Source organism: Thunnus maccoyii, chromosome 8 (genome assembly GCF_910596095.1).
Source record: "Thunnus maccoyii chromosome 8, fThuMac1.1, whole genome shotgun sequence".
Taxonomy (NCBI): domain Eukaryota; kingdom Metazoa; phylum Chordata; class Actinopteri; order Scombriformes; family Scombridae; genus Thunnus; species Thunnus maccoyii.
This window is the reverse complement of record NC_056540.1, coordinates 15,453,281-15,468,562: the sequence shown is the minus strand read 5'-3', so window position 1 is coordinate 15,468,562 and position 15,282 is coordinate 15,453,281. Positions and strand designations below refer to the sequence as shown.

The window sequence follows — 15,282 nt, the reverse complement described above, 5'->3', positions numbered from 1 at the left end:
CCACCTTAATAGCGAACAACTCCTGGTTGCCAACATCATAGTATCTCTCTGAGGCCAACAGTTTACAGGAAAGAAAGGCACAGGGTGTATCTTGTTATCCTTAGCTGACCCCTGAGCGAGAACAGCTCCCACACCCACATAGGAAGCATTCACCTCCACCACAAACTGCAGGTTGGGATCAGGCAGCATGAGGACAGGGGCTGAGGTGAAGCTAGTTTTTAGTCTTTGGAAAGCAAGCTCAACCCGCTGGACATGCTGGATAAGAGTTTGCTCATCAGGAGAGAAGATTAAGATGTCATCCAGGTAAACAAAAACAAACTCACTGAGCATCTCCTGGAGGACATCATTCACTAGGGCCTGAAAGACAGCTGGGGCATCAGTGAGTCCAAATGGCATGACCAGGTATTCGTAATGACCACTTGGAGTGTTAGATGCTGTCTTCCATTCATCCCCCTCCCTTATTCCAACCAGGTGATAAGAACTTTGTAAGTCCAGTTCAGTGAAGCACCATGTAATTGTTCAAAAGCAGTGGAAATTAAAGGGAGTGGTTACCTGTTGCGGACAGTGATCTTGTTGAGTCCTCTGTAGTTGATGCAAGGCCGCAGGGTTTTATCCTTGTCGACGGGAAAGGAGGAAGGATGAATAATCCCTGCAGCCAGGGATTCCTCCACATACTTCCTCATGGCCTGGGTTTCAGGAGCTGACATGGAATACAGGCGACCATTGGGTGGTGAAATTCTGGGGAGCAGGTCAATGATGCAGTCATAGGGCAGAGGCAAGGACGTGGCACAGGCATTGCTAAACTAAAAATCTCCTTGAGGTTGTGGTAGCAGGAGGGAACCCAGGAAAGGTCAGGAAACTCTGGATCTGGGCTGGGAGAACTCTGAGAGATGTTAGGAGGTTGAAGCTCTGATGGAGAAGGTTGAGAGGAGGAGAAACAGTCTTTAACACCAGTCTTTCCCCACAAAATTATCTGACCTGTTTTCCAGTCTATGTGAGGGTTATGGAGTGTGAGCCAGAGGCATCCCAGGATGAGTTGGTGTTAAGGATCTCGAAAGACATGAAATCTGATTCTTTTGGTATGGGAGTCGGGGCATGCCAGGTGAGTGAGATGAGTGATCTTACATAATAGCCTGCTGTCAAGGGTCCTGGTATTCAGGGGCTGGTTGAGGCAGAAAGTTTTGAGGCCCAGCTTCTTGGCAAGATCAAAGTCCATAAGGTAAGCGTCTGAGCCTGAATCAACTAGGACTGGATGCTTAAGAGAAAACACAGGGAATGTGAGAGACATTAGAGGCTGCAATTGATAGGGGTTTGAAACAGTGAAAGTAAGGCTCACCAGTGCCCTCATCTTCAATGGCGAGCCTGGTCTTTAAACTGGCAGAAAGGGATGAGGTGGCCGGGTTGACCACAGTGGATTCAGCGTCCCTCTGAAACTCGTTGCTGATACTCCTCTGAAGTCAGATGGGTTTGGCCAAGCTGCATAGGCTCTTCTGTGGCTGAGGGGGGTACTGTGGTGGAGTCAGCAGGAGGAAAGCGTCACCAGAAAGAAGAAGAGGAGCTGCCAGTTTGTTGCCTCTGCTGGAGCAGCAGGAAACTCCAGGGTCTGGTTCTGCCTCTCTATCTCTCATACAGATGCTTGTCAATCTTTATAACTAGGGCGATTAGGGAATCCAGCTCTGCAGGCAGGTTTAAGGGGGGTTAGTTGGTCCTTGAGAGTGTCAGAAAGTCCATCAAGAAAAGCATTGGACAAAGCTGGCTGGTTCCAATCACACTCTAGAGTGCAGAACTCTATGGCATAATCAGAGACCCTCTTCTTACCCTGTTGCAGTCTCACCAGGGCTCGGGCTGCCTCGCATCCAGGGGCCGTCTGCTGGAAAATTTGGGTGAAGGTCTTGAAGAACAGCGACAGGGAATTACAGACAGGTGATTTCCGGCTCCACTCCACCATCGCCCAGGCCTCCATTCTCCCAGTCAGGTGAGATATTATGTATGGAATCTTTGAGTGGTTGGAGGGAAAGACAGCAGCCAGGAGCTCAAAGTGCGAATCACACTGGGTTAAGAAAGCTCTGCTATCACCTGAGTCTCTGGAGAAATGCTCTGGTCTGGAAAGGTGCAGAGGAAGGGACAGTGAGGTCGGTGCAGGAGAAGCAGCATCAGAACCAGAACCTGAAAGTGCCGTCAGTGTCGTTCAGCGGAAATCGGCTGGTTCTGCATGTTCTACATTTGTTCATGGAGGAAGGTGAGCTGGGTTCTGAATGCTGACATGAGTGACTCCTGGCAATCTGTCAGCTCCTTTATTTCACGGCAAAGGAGACTGATCTGTTCATCTTGTCTGTGAATCTTGTGAACATGTGCCTGGAGAACAGAGCGCACTGGGTCTGAGTCCGCTGAGTTCATGTTATGGCCAGTTTGTATTGTCAATACTGAACCACAGGCTTGGACTCAAATGCAGACACAGACTCAGTTAGAGAGTTCAAAAATCAGTCCTTTCAATCACAGCTGGGCCGGTACATGGGAGATCAGTCAGCAAAGCAACAGTGTAAAAATCAGCAGGCAAAAAGGCAAAAACAGGTCAGGTAACAATAAGGCTCAGAGAAAGCTCACATTGGGAAAGAACAGTGGTTCACTGTCACAGGGGAACAAGATGAACTGACACAGAGGGAAGGAACACTAAGACTACTACTGCTCTAGGAAAGGGGAGACAATGAGACACAGGTGCAACACAGTAGGGCAGGGCAGGTAATCACATAGGAGGGAAGCACAAGCGGGCAGGAAGTGAAGGACCTGAAACAAGACAAGAGGTAAGTATAAAAATAAAATAGGAAGTACGAGATAAAGAACACTAGGAGAAACAAAAAGGTAAGTTAACTATCCAGATGGGACATGACAAGTGTGTATGTTGGAAAGAAAAACTGCAGAGGCCTGGCTCTGTCGGGTTGCTTGAGACAACGCTAACTGGCATGTGACAACCGGCTCCACTATCATTATGTGCAGGATCTATTTTTGCTGGACCGGCTCAGACACGACAGAAAAAATAAATTATTGCAACAACACAAATGGGCCTATTAGTTGTCAGCCTCCTGGGGGGGTCTGCACCTTGGGGTGGGGGTACTGCAGCACCGCTAGCACCCCTAGGTCTGCCTGGTTTGAAGAGACCAGGTTGACTGTGGTGGGTTGAAACTGAGACCTCAAAAATGATACTGGATTATTACAGTTTATTATAAGATACTGTACCTTCCACCAATTATTTAAAAATTCTGCTTTGGTTTTTATTTGAATGCAATTGTGGAAGAGACAATCCAGAAAGAGGATATGTTTTAATCTGACATTTGGAAATATCCAATCCTCTGTGAACACTAGTCTTTCTATTGCAGCATTTTAATAGCTCTGAGTGTCACTGATTCGTTTTTATTAGTGTAAAAATATTGTGGTTTAATTATTTTGGCTTTTTCTGCAGGTAAATAAAAAGCCTTTCTGATTAAAAATCCCAGAGATTACTTTAATTCCCATGATACATTGACACAATATAGAAACTATCAATATTACTGTAATAAACCTTGCTTTTAGTATGAGTAGCTATTAAGTAACTAGACAGGCTGAAAAGCTACTACTGCCACCACCTTTGCTCCCCAGTATGGTCCATTGTCAGAGATCTGAGAACATCACACACTTACAGCGATGTAAGGAGAATATAGACTCTTTATTTTACAAAGATGAGTTCATCAGACAACAGCATGTTGTTAGTGGACTGAGGACAAGAATGGCCAAGCTATGACACGTCCCCCTCAGACAGTCCCCCAGCTAACCAGCCACCCTGTATAGCCTATCACAGCAGACCAAACCAGCCAACTTAGATAAGCACACTATGGCAATCGACATGCAGGTACACACACACGTAACGTTGCAAGAAGCATTTCAGCAAACACACTGGACCCTAGTCACCCTAGTCACACTTGATTTCACACTACTATAGTGTGTGCTGATTAAACTGGACTAGATAAGCATGTATCCCCCCATACTTAACAGCTAACTTTCCCCCAGCTTCCCCCAGTTCCAACTGATATATTACTGCTGCTGCATTTAAGATCTATTATAAGCCTACAAATAGATAAAGACAATAATAAACAGGACTGAACACAAAACATTAACACTTAAAATTTTCTTATTTAAAATGACCAAATCTGTCCAGTTAGTCAAAACTTCGACTCACAGGTCAGTCTCTAAATGCTTCGCTCACAGAGACAGAGGACAATCTCCCAGGTTTAGTTGTTAAAACTGGGTGGAAACAATTAGAGTTTTTAACAAAACCTGCATTGCATAACCGTTCAAAAGTCTTTAGGGCAGCCCCTCATATTGAGGCGGTGACATGCAGTTCACTACGGAGGAGAATGGGGGGAGAGCATCATTTCTGTTAAGGTGTGTCCTTGACTAAATGTAAGGGGTGTGGGTTTTTTAGTGGCTGTCCTCTATATATGTTCACTTGCACATTAACCCTCCACTCAGAAACGTATTGTTATTCTTGTTCTTTCAGTTGGATGTTTGAGCTTCACTGTGCAGAATGATATATGTGCAGAGTTTGACACTGGAAGCCTCTTTACACATTCATCTGCTGAAGTGTAGTTCAAGTTTAGAGCATAATTTGTGACATTGTGGAAGCCCATCATGTGGTGTGGAAACTTGAAACTTCCAGTGTACATATAGTATCAGAAGACTTTTCTGTAAACTGTTTATTTTATTTTTTTGGCATTGTTAACAGATAGGGACGGTAGAGACGACATGAAATGAGGTGAGAGAGATAGGCTTTGACATGCAACCAAGTACGCTGCCGGATTTGACCCACAGACATTGTGAGTATGTTTCATGCGTCTTAACCAATAGGCTACCAGGGTGCACCCAGCAGTTAGTTAGCAGTTAGAGTTTTGAAATGAAGTATATTTGCGTATTCATAGATTTTGATTTTTTAATGAGGGAGAAAGAGTAGATGTCATTTTTAGGATTTTAACGTGGTAAATATAGGCTACTGGTTTTTATAATGTCTTAATACATGCGAGGAGGGGCTCTATAAGGGATCACCGAAGTTATACCATTTCACCTTGAGGGGGCCATTAAAGTCTTCATGACGACCCATCCAATATTGGTGAGACATTTCAATCAAAATGTGATCCTCATAGTGGTGATAACGTCATGAGGAGAAGTCAAGGGATACCATAAGTCGGATATAGGACCATAAATGTCTGTGTCAATCCATCTTGTATGTTGAGATATTTCACAGAAAGGGACAAATGGAAAAACAAAACAAATTGTCATCCGTAGAGCCCGGCATGGCGCTTAAACTGTCATTTCCGACCGTACTTGAACGCACCACGAGCACTGCGATGGAAACGCCCTGATGGGTGGGCCCAGACAAAGCCTTTCCCAACAAACCCCGTCCATAAACCGCAGTAACTAACAGTATAGTGCGGGTTGTGTACTTTGTACAACTTCTGTTTTAATGTTGTGCATATAGTTAAGGGGTTACTCTGCCAGGATGTGTCAGTAAAGTATTGATCAATTATAATCATATCGTGCGCTTAATCGTTCGAAGACGGTACATTTGTGTGACACTGGATTCGGGTTTTGCATTTTGAATCACGTCAGATGATGATAGTGTTGCTGTTGCTTAGTGCCTGTGTTTGTTTGGGTGAGTGTGAAAATGATTAATTCTCTTTTAGACTGCTTGTATGACTGTATCCTGTTGCCCTGAGTGTATAAATGATTGTAGGGATTAATAGTAACAGTATTTCTCTGGTTCCCAGTCAGGATTAGTTTATGGTATCTGCAGTGGTGTAAACGTATGGTTAGTGTATACAGGGTGCGATTTGTAAAAAAAAAAAAAAAATCAGAGAGGGGGACGTTTTTGAAAGTGTTTTATTCATGGAAATAAATCATAACCACAGTGGGCCTGTGTAGACTATGAAGCCTGTTAGGCTATTTCTTACAGCTGTTACGGTAATATTCATAAAAGCGATGTGATGTCAAGTTCACGCCTTATCCTTTCCTCATACGGACACACAGGAGATGTGATCATATAGAACAAAACAAAAGGTTAAATGTAACATGCCAGAGTTAAATCCCCCAGCGCTCCTTTCAGCACTGTGGATAGCGCCACTCGGCCAGACGAGCCACAACACCTCATGTCATTCTCACTGTTTAATTCAACTCTATGCGCAGCAAACTTCAGTATTGGATAGAAAATAATCACAACATGCAACAGCACAACGTGCTGTCATCATAAAAATAAACAGCCTATAGTAGATGCCTACTTGTGAGATTAAGAAAACAGTCTGTTTTGATGACGGAGTCTGTCTTCTTTTTCTGCTTTCCTGTGGAGGGGTCATCCGCGGCGTGTGTCCCCTCTTTTACTCACATCTCTGCAAATCTCCATGCAGTGAAGGAGGCAACCCCTGGTCCATTTACTGCGTCATCACGTAGCCCCCGGTCCATTTACTGCGTCTTCACGTGGCCTAGATGCCGTGTCATCTCTATTGTCACTCATTGTCAAGTTCATTTCTGATTTTATAGTTGTTTGCGCTAGTGACTGTTCTCAACCTCTGCTCTCGCCTGAAACCGGACTTGATGTCGATTTGTTTTCTGATTTTTACATTTTATTTTATTGATGGACTACTTAACTATTAATCTGAGACCAAATTTGATATTTAAATTTAATAATTTATAACATATCATAGACTGTCACAATACATCATACACTGAAATAAATGTACAGAAACCTGTAGGTAATGTGCTGCTGTGTAATTAGCTCCTGTAAGGTTTTCAAATATTACCTGAGATTCTGTCCTTCTTTCAGTTTGTGGAATTGGGCGACACAACCCAAGACTTTCATGGCACAGCCAACGTGATGCTCAAACGTATCATTAAATCATCTAAAAACTTCTATTTGTATTATTTTTCATTCCACTCCTGAACTTATGGCCAGATCTTTCACTATGATATCAGAGCTCACCTGTTTGTGTGTCTCTGTGCTACGCAGGCTGCTGCTGACAGGATTTTCATAATGAAATGATGCCTGACAGTCACAAACAGATAAGTTGGACAAGCTGTGGCTAATTTAGCTTATAATTAATTTCCATGTCCTAATGACACATATGCAATAACAACTCTGCTCTTGAACCACGTATGGAAAAGGGGAGAAATGATCAAATAGTAAATATTTCTCCCACTAATTTCAAAGATTAATGTTTGGACTGATTACAGAAAATCTTATTAACTAAGCTCAACTGTTACTGATACTGTGGTTCTTTTAAAAAAGGGACCAGATGTCTTAATTTGCTTTTGGGAGGAATTTTCACCAACAGTAATAAAGTTGTTTAATTAAACAGCATGTCTGAGCCACAGTCACAAATTAGCTAACAACACCTAATGCCTGAAATTAAATATAATATCAAATGACCTTAGTTTTGCCCAGTGAAGTCATTTTCAATTCTGTGACATTTGAAAGGTTTAAACTATAAATACTAAGCGCTTCAGATTCTCCACTTCACTGACTTCATTATTGCTGCTGGCCTGCTGCTTGTTAAAAATGCATACAGCTTGAAGTTGAGGGTTGTCAAATCATCAGGTTGAGTATCCCCCATATCCTGCTCTTTCACTCTGTATCATAATAGCGCACTTTTTTGCAGAACACTAACAAACCTGGCAACTCTAGAGATCTTACTGTAAACATTATGTTAAGTTGAAGTGGCTAGATTGTTTGAGTTCTGTAAAATTGTTGGTAGGGACAATCCAGCAACATGTCCCTACCATCCATATCCTGGTTTAAATGAGTGGACTGAGTATTCATACTATTGATATGGTGTATTATTGTGCCTTGGTTAAAGTGATTTTTGTTATTGCTAGAGCAGTGAATAGTGAACTGTTGCAAGGTTGAAGTGTGTTGTGAAGTGATAATATTGAACAGGATATGGTTCTGATATTGTTACCTAACTAACATTGGATCCAGATATTGAGAATTTAGTTTACCTATAGAAGGGTGCACCTAGTCAAAACAGAAAAGAACTCAGTGGTTCAAAACCAAAAGAAAAAGTGACAGAAGAAATAATTTGTTGCTAAATTGAAACTGAGAAACTGACTTTGTGGAATTTAATTATTTACTGAACTTAAAGTTATTTTATTTATTTTGTTTATTTTCAAAAATAATACATGGTACCAGTTTATGGCTTCTTGTCTCATGTGGTCATTTAATGTTGCAGATAGCCATTTCTGCCTCCTGTCCGAATCTGGTATCCTCTGATTCTGGTCCAAAATTATTAAAATCCTTACTAAATAGTAGTGTTAGGAGCCAAGTGCTACATAAATGTAGTGGTGTAAAATGTACATTATTTCCCTCTGAAATATAGCACACAATGGAAATACTCAGGTCAAGTACAATTACCTCAAAATTTTACTTACAGTATTTGAGTAAATGTACTTAGTTACATTCCACCACTATAATATGTAAAGGATCAAAGGGTATCTGGGAATGCTGGCAGGTGTCCTTCCTCTTCAACATATATTCATCAGGTTGGTACTCATGCGTGTGTTTGTTTCTGTTTCCTCTCTAGGCCTCGCAGATGACAGTTATGTTGAGGAACAATATGGGAAGACGTACAGGTGGATGTTGCATAGAGACACTCGGTCACTAGAGTTCACCCCCAAGGACAACTCAGAGGCGATAGTCTTGTGGACACGTCATGTTGAGAGGGGGATGAAGCCGCTGAAGAGGATAGTAGATCTCCATTGGGGGGTTGCATATTACTACTATGAGCAGAGTTATTTAACCCAGGAAGACAGCGGCCTCTACACAATGAGAGACAAAGATAAGAAACTGCTGCATAATGTGACCATTGAAGTAATAGGTGAGGATCCTTCTTATGCTCATTTTATTTCATTTCCATTCCTGGATCTGACACTATGGCTGTCACTCTTTTCTTGATTTTTTGGTTTTAAAGGATATGTTCACAGTTTTTCAAGTCCATCTTAAAACAACAGTTAGGTGCCCACATGAACACTGAAAGAGGTTTGCCTTGCTGTAATCGTTCCTCCTGTTCATAACGGCTATTAAAAGATCCCCTTCGAATGCGCTTTCAATGCAATTGATGGGGGCCAAAATCCACAGTCCTTGCTTAGAGTAAAAATGTAATTAAAAGTTTATCTGAAGCTTATACAGTGCTGCTTGAAAGTTTGTGAACCCTTTAGAATTGCTCTATTTCTACATAAATATGACCTCCATGCGAGTCCTAAAAGATAAAGAGACATCACTTAAACAAATGAGACAAAAACCTTACACCTGTTCATTTATTTATTGAGGAAAATAATCCAATTTTCCATATTTGTGCGTGGCAAAAGTATGTGAAACTTTATCAATTCATTTGAAGGGGAAATTGGAGTCAGGTGTTTCAATCAATGGGATGACAATCAAGTGTGAGTTTAGGAGGCCCTACCTTATTTAAAGAAGAGAAATCTGGGTCTTCACTATTAAAGTCTGAGCTTCACCACACAGGTTTGTGGAAGTGTGTCATGGCTCTAACAAAGGAGATTTCTGAGGACTTCAGAAGAAGAGTTGCTGATCTCACCAGGCTGGAAAGAGTTACAAAAACATTTCTAAAGAGTTTGGACTCCACCAGTTGACTGTCAGGCAAATTGTGCACAAATGGAAGACATCAAACCATCAAACACCATTATTACACTCCCCAGGAGTGGCTGAACAACAAAGATCACACCAAGAGCAAACATGTAATAGCTCAGGGGGGCACAGGGGAACTCAGGGTCATGTCTAGGAAAAAAGCCACTTCTCTCCAAAAAGAAGATTGCTGCCATCTGCGGATTGTTCAAGACCACGTTGATAAGCCAGAAAGCAATTGGCAAAATGTTCTGTGGATGGATGAGACCAAAATCGAGCTTTCGGTTTGAATGAGAAGAGTAATGTTTGATGATGAGCAAACACTGCATTCCAACATAAGAACCTTATCCCATCTGTGAAACATGATGGTGGTAGTATCATGGTTTAGGCTGCTTTGCTGCCTCAGGACCAGGACGGCTTGCAATCATTGATGGAGCTTTGAGTTCTGAGTTGTATCAGCAAATTCTACAGGAAAATGTCAAGGTATCTTACTGTGAGCTGAAGCTCTACAGAAAGTGGGTCATGTAGCAAGACAATGACATTAAACACACAAGCCGTTCTACCAAGGAATGATTAATATTTTGGAATTGCTAAGTCAAAGTCCTGACCTTAATCCTATAGAAATGCCGTTGAGGGTTTTGTTCAATTTTAATTTAATTGGGTTCCCTTTATTAAGTTCTAGGAAAATCTGTTCATGTTTAGGTCATAGTTATGCAGAAATAGAGAAAAGTCTAATGCGTTTACAAACTTTCAAGCAGCACTGTATGAGACTTCAGCAGTCTGAGTCATATCAAGTGGATACCACATTTACCATCTTTTTAGCATCAAATTCCCTCTTTGTGTTTCCCTGTTGCGCTGCGGTGAAAGTATGAAAAGAGGGACTTTGGCACCAAAAAGACTAATGTTGAGCTTCATATTCACCATCACTTACATTGTAAGTGCAATTGCCTCATACTTACCATACAGACATGAGAGTGGTATTGATCTTCTCAAGATGCCTCAAAATCTCAAACAGTTTCTTTAAGCTGACAACAGCTGCTATGTGAAAAACAAAACTAGAAACTTATACCCCCAATCAAGACTGCAGGAGACATGTCTTTGATACAGATTTTGGGTGGAGAATCACTTTAAGGTCTTCTGTCTTGTGCATCCTCTCTTCCAGCAAACAAAAGGTCCTATGAGCGGAGTCCTGGAGAAAGCTTCAACTTCACTTTTGATCTTAAACCGAACTCCTGCAACATTTACTTCATCCCAGAAAGTCACCTCAACCTGAAAGGGTTTGAGACTGAGATAGTTCGTCAAGGCAGACAGGAGAGGAAGGGCTCGGATGAAGTTAAATGCGTTGGGTTTCAGCTGTCAGAGCCATGTGGGATTTTGATTGAGAGACTCCAAAGTTCATGTGGTGGACGCTTTGAGGTCAAAGATCACAGTGACAACATGGCCTTGGTGGTGTCACTGAAAATGAAGTGTAAGTGTGCTTTATAATCAATATCAGATGTGTTTTTTCATCATTGCCTTGGCATAGGAAAAATCTTACTTTTAGCTTCTTTTGTTTGCTTTTAGCTTTTGGTTTTTCCAAAGTGGTTTCAAAAGTTTTCACAAGGGTTTTTATAGTTTTCTCAGTTTTTAAATTCTCAATCATTTGGTTTGTAAGTCGATGAATTGTCAGGAAATAGTGAGAAATGACCACTTCAAGTTCTAAAATCCTGAAGTGACATCTTTCTTCTTTTTTTGTGACGTGTGTTTGATATTCAAAAGATTTTGAGTGGAGAATCACTTCAATATTTTCTGTCTTGTTCATCCTCTTTTCCAGCAAACACGAGGTCCTATGAACGGAGTCCTGGAGAAAGACTTGACTTCACTTTTGATCTGGAACCGAACTCCTGCAACATTTACTTCTTCCCAGGAAGTGACCTTAAACTGAAAGCATTAGAGACTGAGATAGTTCGTCAAGGCAGGCTAGAGAGGAAGGACTTGAATGAAGTTAATTGCGGTGGGTTTCAACTGTCAAAGCCATGTGGAATTTTGATTGAGAGCCTCCAAAGTTCATGTGGTGGACGCTTCGAGGTCAGAGATCAGAATGGCAACAAGGCCTTGGTGGCATCACTGAAAATGAAGCGTAGGGTAAAACGTAGGGCAAGGATAACCCCCAGAGGTAAGAAGCCAAACACAACTAACCCCCCCCCCACCCCCCAATTCCCCCCATGACCACTAGATGGAGCTAGTTTTCATTTCAGCTCTTTTCTTGGATGGTTGTTGTCTTGCTAATCTTTGAATAGCATCAATATCATTTCACCTGTGGGAGGTAATATTTTGACAGTACAAAATAAGTCTCTGTGTTTTTTATAAGGATATACACAAACTTTTTTTACTGTTAAAATGTGAATCGTCTGGAGGGTGATCCATTAGTTTGAACAAAAAAAACAAAAACTTTTTTGTAATATGTGAAAGTGTAAGATTAGGATTTTTGAGGAAAGAGGTCTAGTTTAGTCTCATTAATGTTAGATTTCTGAGAAAGTATTTACACCATCATCTAACACAATAACATAATAGCTAACCAACAGTAAGAAATGTATTATTATCAGTCTAAGAGGCTAACTAGCTGACTTTATGTTATGATGATAATGTTATAGCAGGCAATATTAGCTTGCTGTAGTCTAGCTTGAAGTCTTTGCTAGTGTAGGTTAAGCATCCGTGGTGATGTGGTAAATTCTAGCCTGTGTAAACATGTGGTTGTGTGTGTGTGTGTGTGTGTGTGTGTGTGTGTGTGTGTGTGTGTGTGTGTGTGTGTGTGGGTGGGTGGGTGGGGGATAATAGTGTGGCAAGTGTACTTTCGTACAAATATTTTGGAAATTATTTGTCTTCAGAAAGAAAAAAAAACTTGTAAAATAACAGTGCGCAGGTTATATACATTGCTGAGCTTTAGCTGAGTAGTTACTGCAGTTGCCGATGGCCTGGATGACCTGAGTTAGAGACCCGGTGAGGGGACCTCCTTTGCAAAATAGTTAATTGATAAACATTTATTTCAGCACTTTCTTGTCCTAAAATTAGAATTGCAATAAAAACAAAAACAGGATTTTTACACCTATTTCCATTTTTATGCAAATACAAATACAAATAATGGGCTCTCTGCACATCCCTAGTATGTGTATGTGTGGATGGGGGTATTTAAAGTTAAATTTAAATTTTTGTTGCATTATAGATGAGGCTCTATGCGAGGACAAGTAACAGAAGAACGTATGGGAAGCAGGTTCTAGAGGATGAACTTAAATGCATTTAAGATGGCGAATCACTGAAATCAGTGTCTTGGAAATTTGGCAGACCACCAAAAACCCTTCGTCGGCACCTTGACAAGCTGATGAAGAAGCCAGGCCATATTCGTCTGTGGAAAACGGCTGTGTTCTCTGCAGTCTTTGAAAATTATCTGGTGTGCCACATCCAACATATGGAGAGAGCTCTCTTTGGGCTAACATCATTGGATGTACGGAAACTGGCCTATGATTTGGCTACAAAGATGGGGATCCAACGCTCATTGAGTGATGCCAAAAAAGTTGCTGGGGAAAACTGTTTCCTAGTAATCTGACACGCCAGATGATTTGTTACACAGAACCAACTGAGAGGTTGACCTTAGAAACTGTTTGGAAAAGGGCAGGCTGAACCATCTGTCTATCACCGTCTATCACTATCTCACCCTGCAAGGCAGCTGAATTCGCAAGATCACGCGATCACGTTAAAATCCTCATGAAAAGCTGATGGTCTGAACCACTGGTGGTTTGGACACAAGCGCATAACTTGAAGCCTGACAAGATGGATTCTTGCATGATCCTGTGAATCCAGCTGCCTCACAAGGTAAGGTTCCTAACATTCATGAAGAGAAATCTATGCCTTTCAGTTTGCACCCCACAGGCCAACAGTCTTGCCTGGGCAGTGGGCTTCAATGAAGTAAAAGTTGGTGAAAACCTTCATTTTTTAAATTTTTTTGCACAAAGGATACAATAAAATATTACACAGAAAAAACTATTTATTATATTATTATGTTAAATTGTGCAGGAGAGGAAGGAAGCCCAGAGGGCTTAAACAAAGTTCTCCCCTTCATTTCAACAAGTCATAAAAATATAGTGAGTCATAAAACAATATAACATCAAATAGACAAAAAAAAACATGTATAGCAGAAAACAAGAGAAAAAGAGAGAAAAGAAAAAATAATCAGAACAGAAATTCGAACACTTTAAACGTACAAGAGGTGTAATACATACCCAATCATACAAAATTCTATTTAGATAAAATATATTTTTAAAAATGTGTTTTAAACGTTATTAAAGGGGATGACGACTTCAAAGTTGTACTTTGAATTGAATTTCCAGAGATGAGGACCTCTAAATTTGATAAAAACTGATGACTGGAAATGAGACAATAAGGTAAATGAAAGTCCTTTGATTGCCTCATTGAATAAGAGTTAATGTCTGATGTTGAAAGGAGAAAATTATGACATGTATCTGGAAGGTTTTTCCTGTGATATATGAATTTGAACATAAACACACTTGTTAGAAGAATATTTACAGAATAAATTGACAAAATTTTAAATTTCCTAAACAAAGGTGCAGATGGTTCTTGGCTAGTGGAGTTTCAAATCATTCCTAAAAACCTTTGGATTAAAAGTAACCGATTGAGGTGTGAAGGATGCGTAGCAGCCCAAACAATATTACAATAATTGATATATGGATAGATTTGACTATAGTACAGATTTAAATAAGAAGAGGGATGAATCAGAGAACAAACTTTCCTCAGTATTCCAATCATTTTCATTGACCTTTTGCAAACATGTTCAATATGTTTTTTCCAAGTTAGTCTTTCATCTACAATAACTCCTAAGAATTTTCATTAATGAATATTTTAGCATCATCTTTTAAATATTTTTTGTTTTTATAGCAAAATATCATAAAATTAGATTTTCCGACATTGACAGTGAGTTTGTTCATCCGAAACCATTTGGAAATGAAGGACATTTCGTTGTTTGCATGCTGGATCAGTACTTTGAAATCATCATGAGTAGCTATGAGATTAGTATCATCAGCAAATAAAATAGGAAAAAAATCTTTGCAAACCATGGGTAAGTCATTAATGTAAATCAAGAATAGAAGTGGACCAAGGATAGAACCTTGAGGTAATCCACAAAATAATTTTAATCTATTTGAGATGCAGCCAGTTATGGATACAAATTGTTCTCTATTGTTTAAATAGCTGACTAGCCATTTGAGTGCAACATCCTGTAATCCATATTTGTTAAACTTGGAAATAAGAATATTGTGGTTAACTGTGTCAAACGCTTTGGATAAGTCTAAAAAGACGCCGAGTGCAAAATTTTTTTTCATCCTAGGCAGAAGAAATCTTGTTGACAAGCTGTAACAGTGCCAATTCTGAGTATTTTTTTCAAAAACCATATTGATGTTTGTACAGGATGTTGCTCTCAACTAAGTGCTTATGATCACCTGATTTGTAAAGGGGTATTACTTTAGCACCTTCATTCAACTTTAGCACATTCAGTTGAGCAACTCATGATTCAGTAGGGTGACTCTAAAAACAGCACAGTCATACTTCAAGTAGGCAACGTTGCCTTTCAGTCTCTC

General features: G+C 40.4%; 1 protein-coding gene across 1 annotated transcript; it reads left to right on the top strand.

Moving 5' to 3' along the window:
• The first annotated feature begins 5,609 nt into the window (after positions 1-5,609).
• On the top strand, positions 5,610-12,912 carry LOC121901432. Its single transcript, XM_042418215.1, has 5 exons — positions 5,610-5,680; positions 8,598-8,891; positions 10,818-11,123; positions 11,469-11,810; positions 12,858-12,912. The coding sequence occupies exons 1-5, from the start codon at positions 5,638-5,640 to the stop codon at positions 12,881-12,883; spliced, it is 1,011 nt and encodes a 336-aa protein (XP_042274149.1). The 5' UTR covers positions 5,610-5,637; the 3' UTR covers positions 12,884-12,912.
• Positions 12,913-15,282: the final 2,370 nt, after the last annotated feature.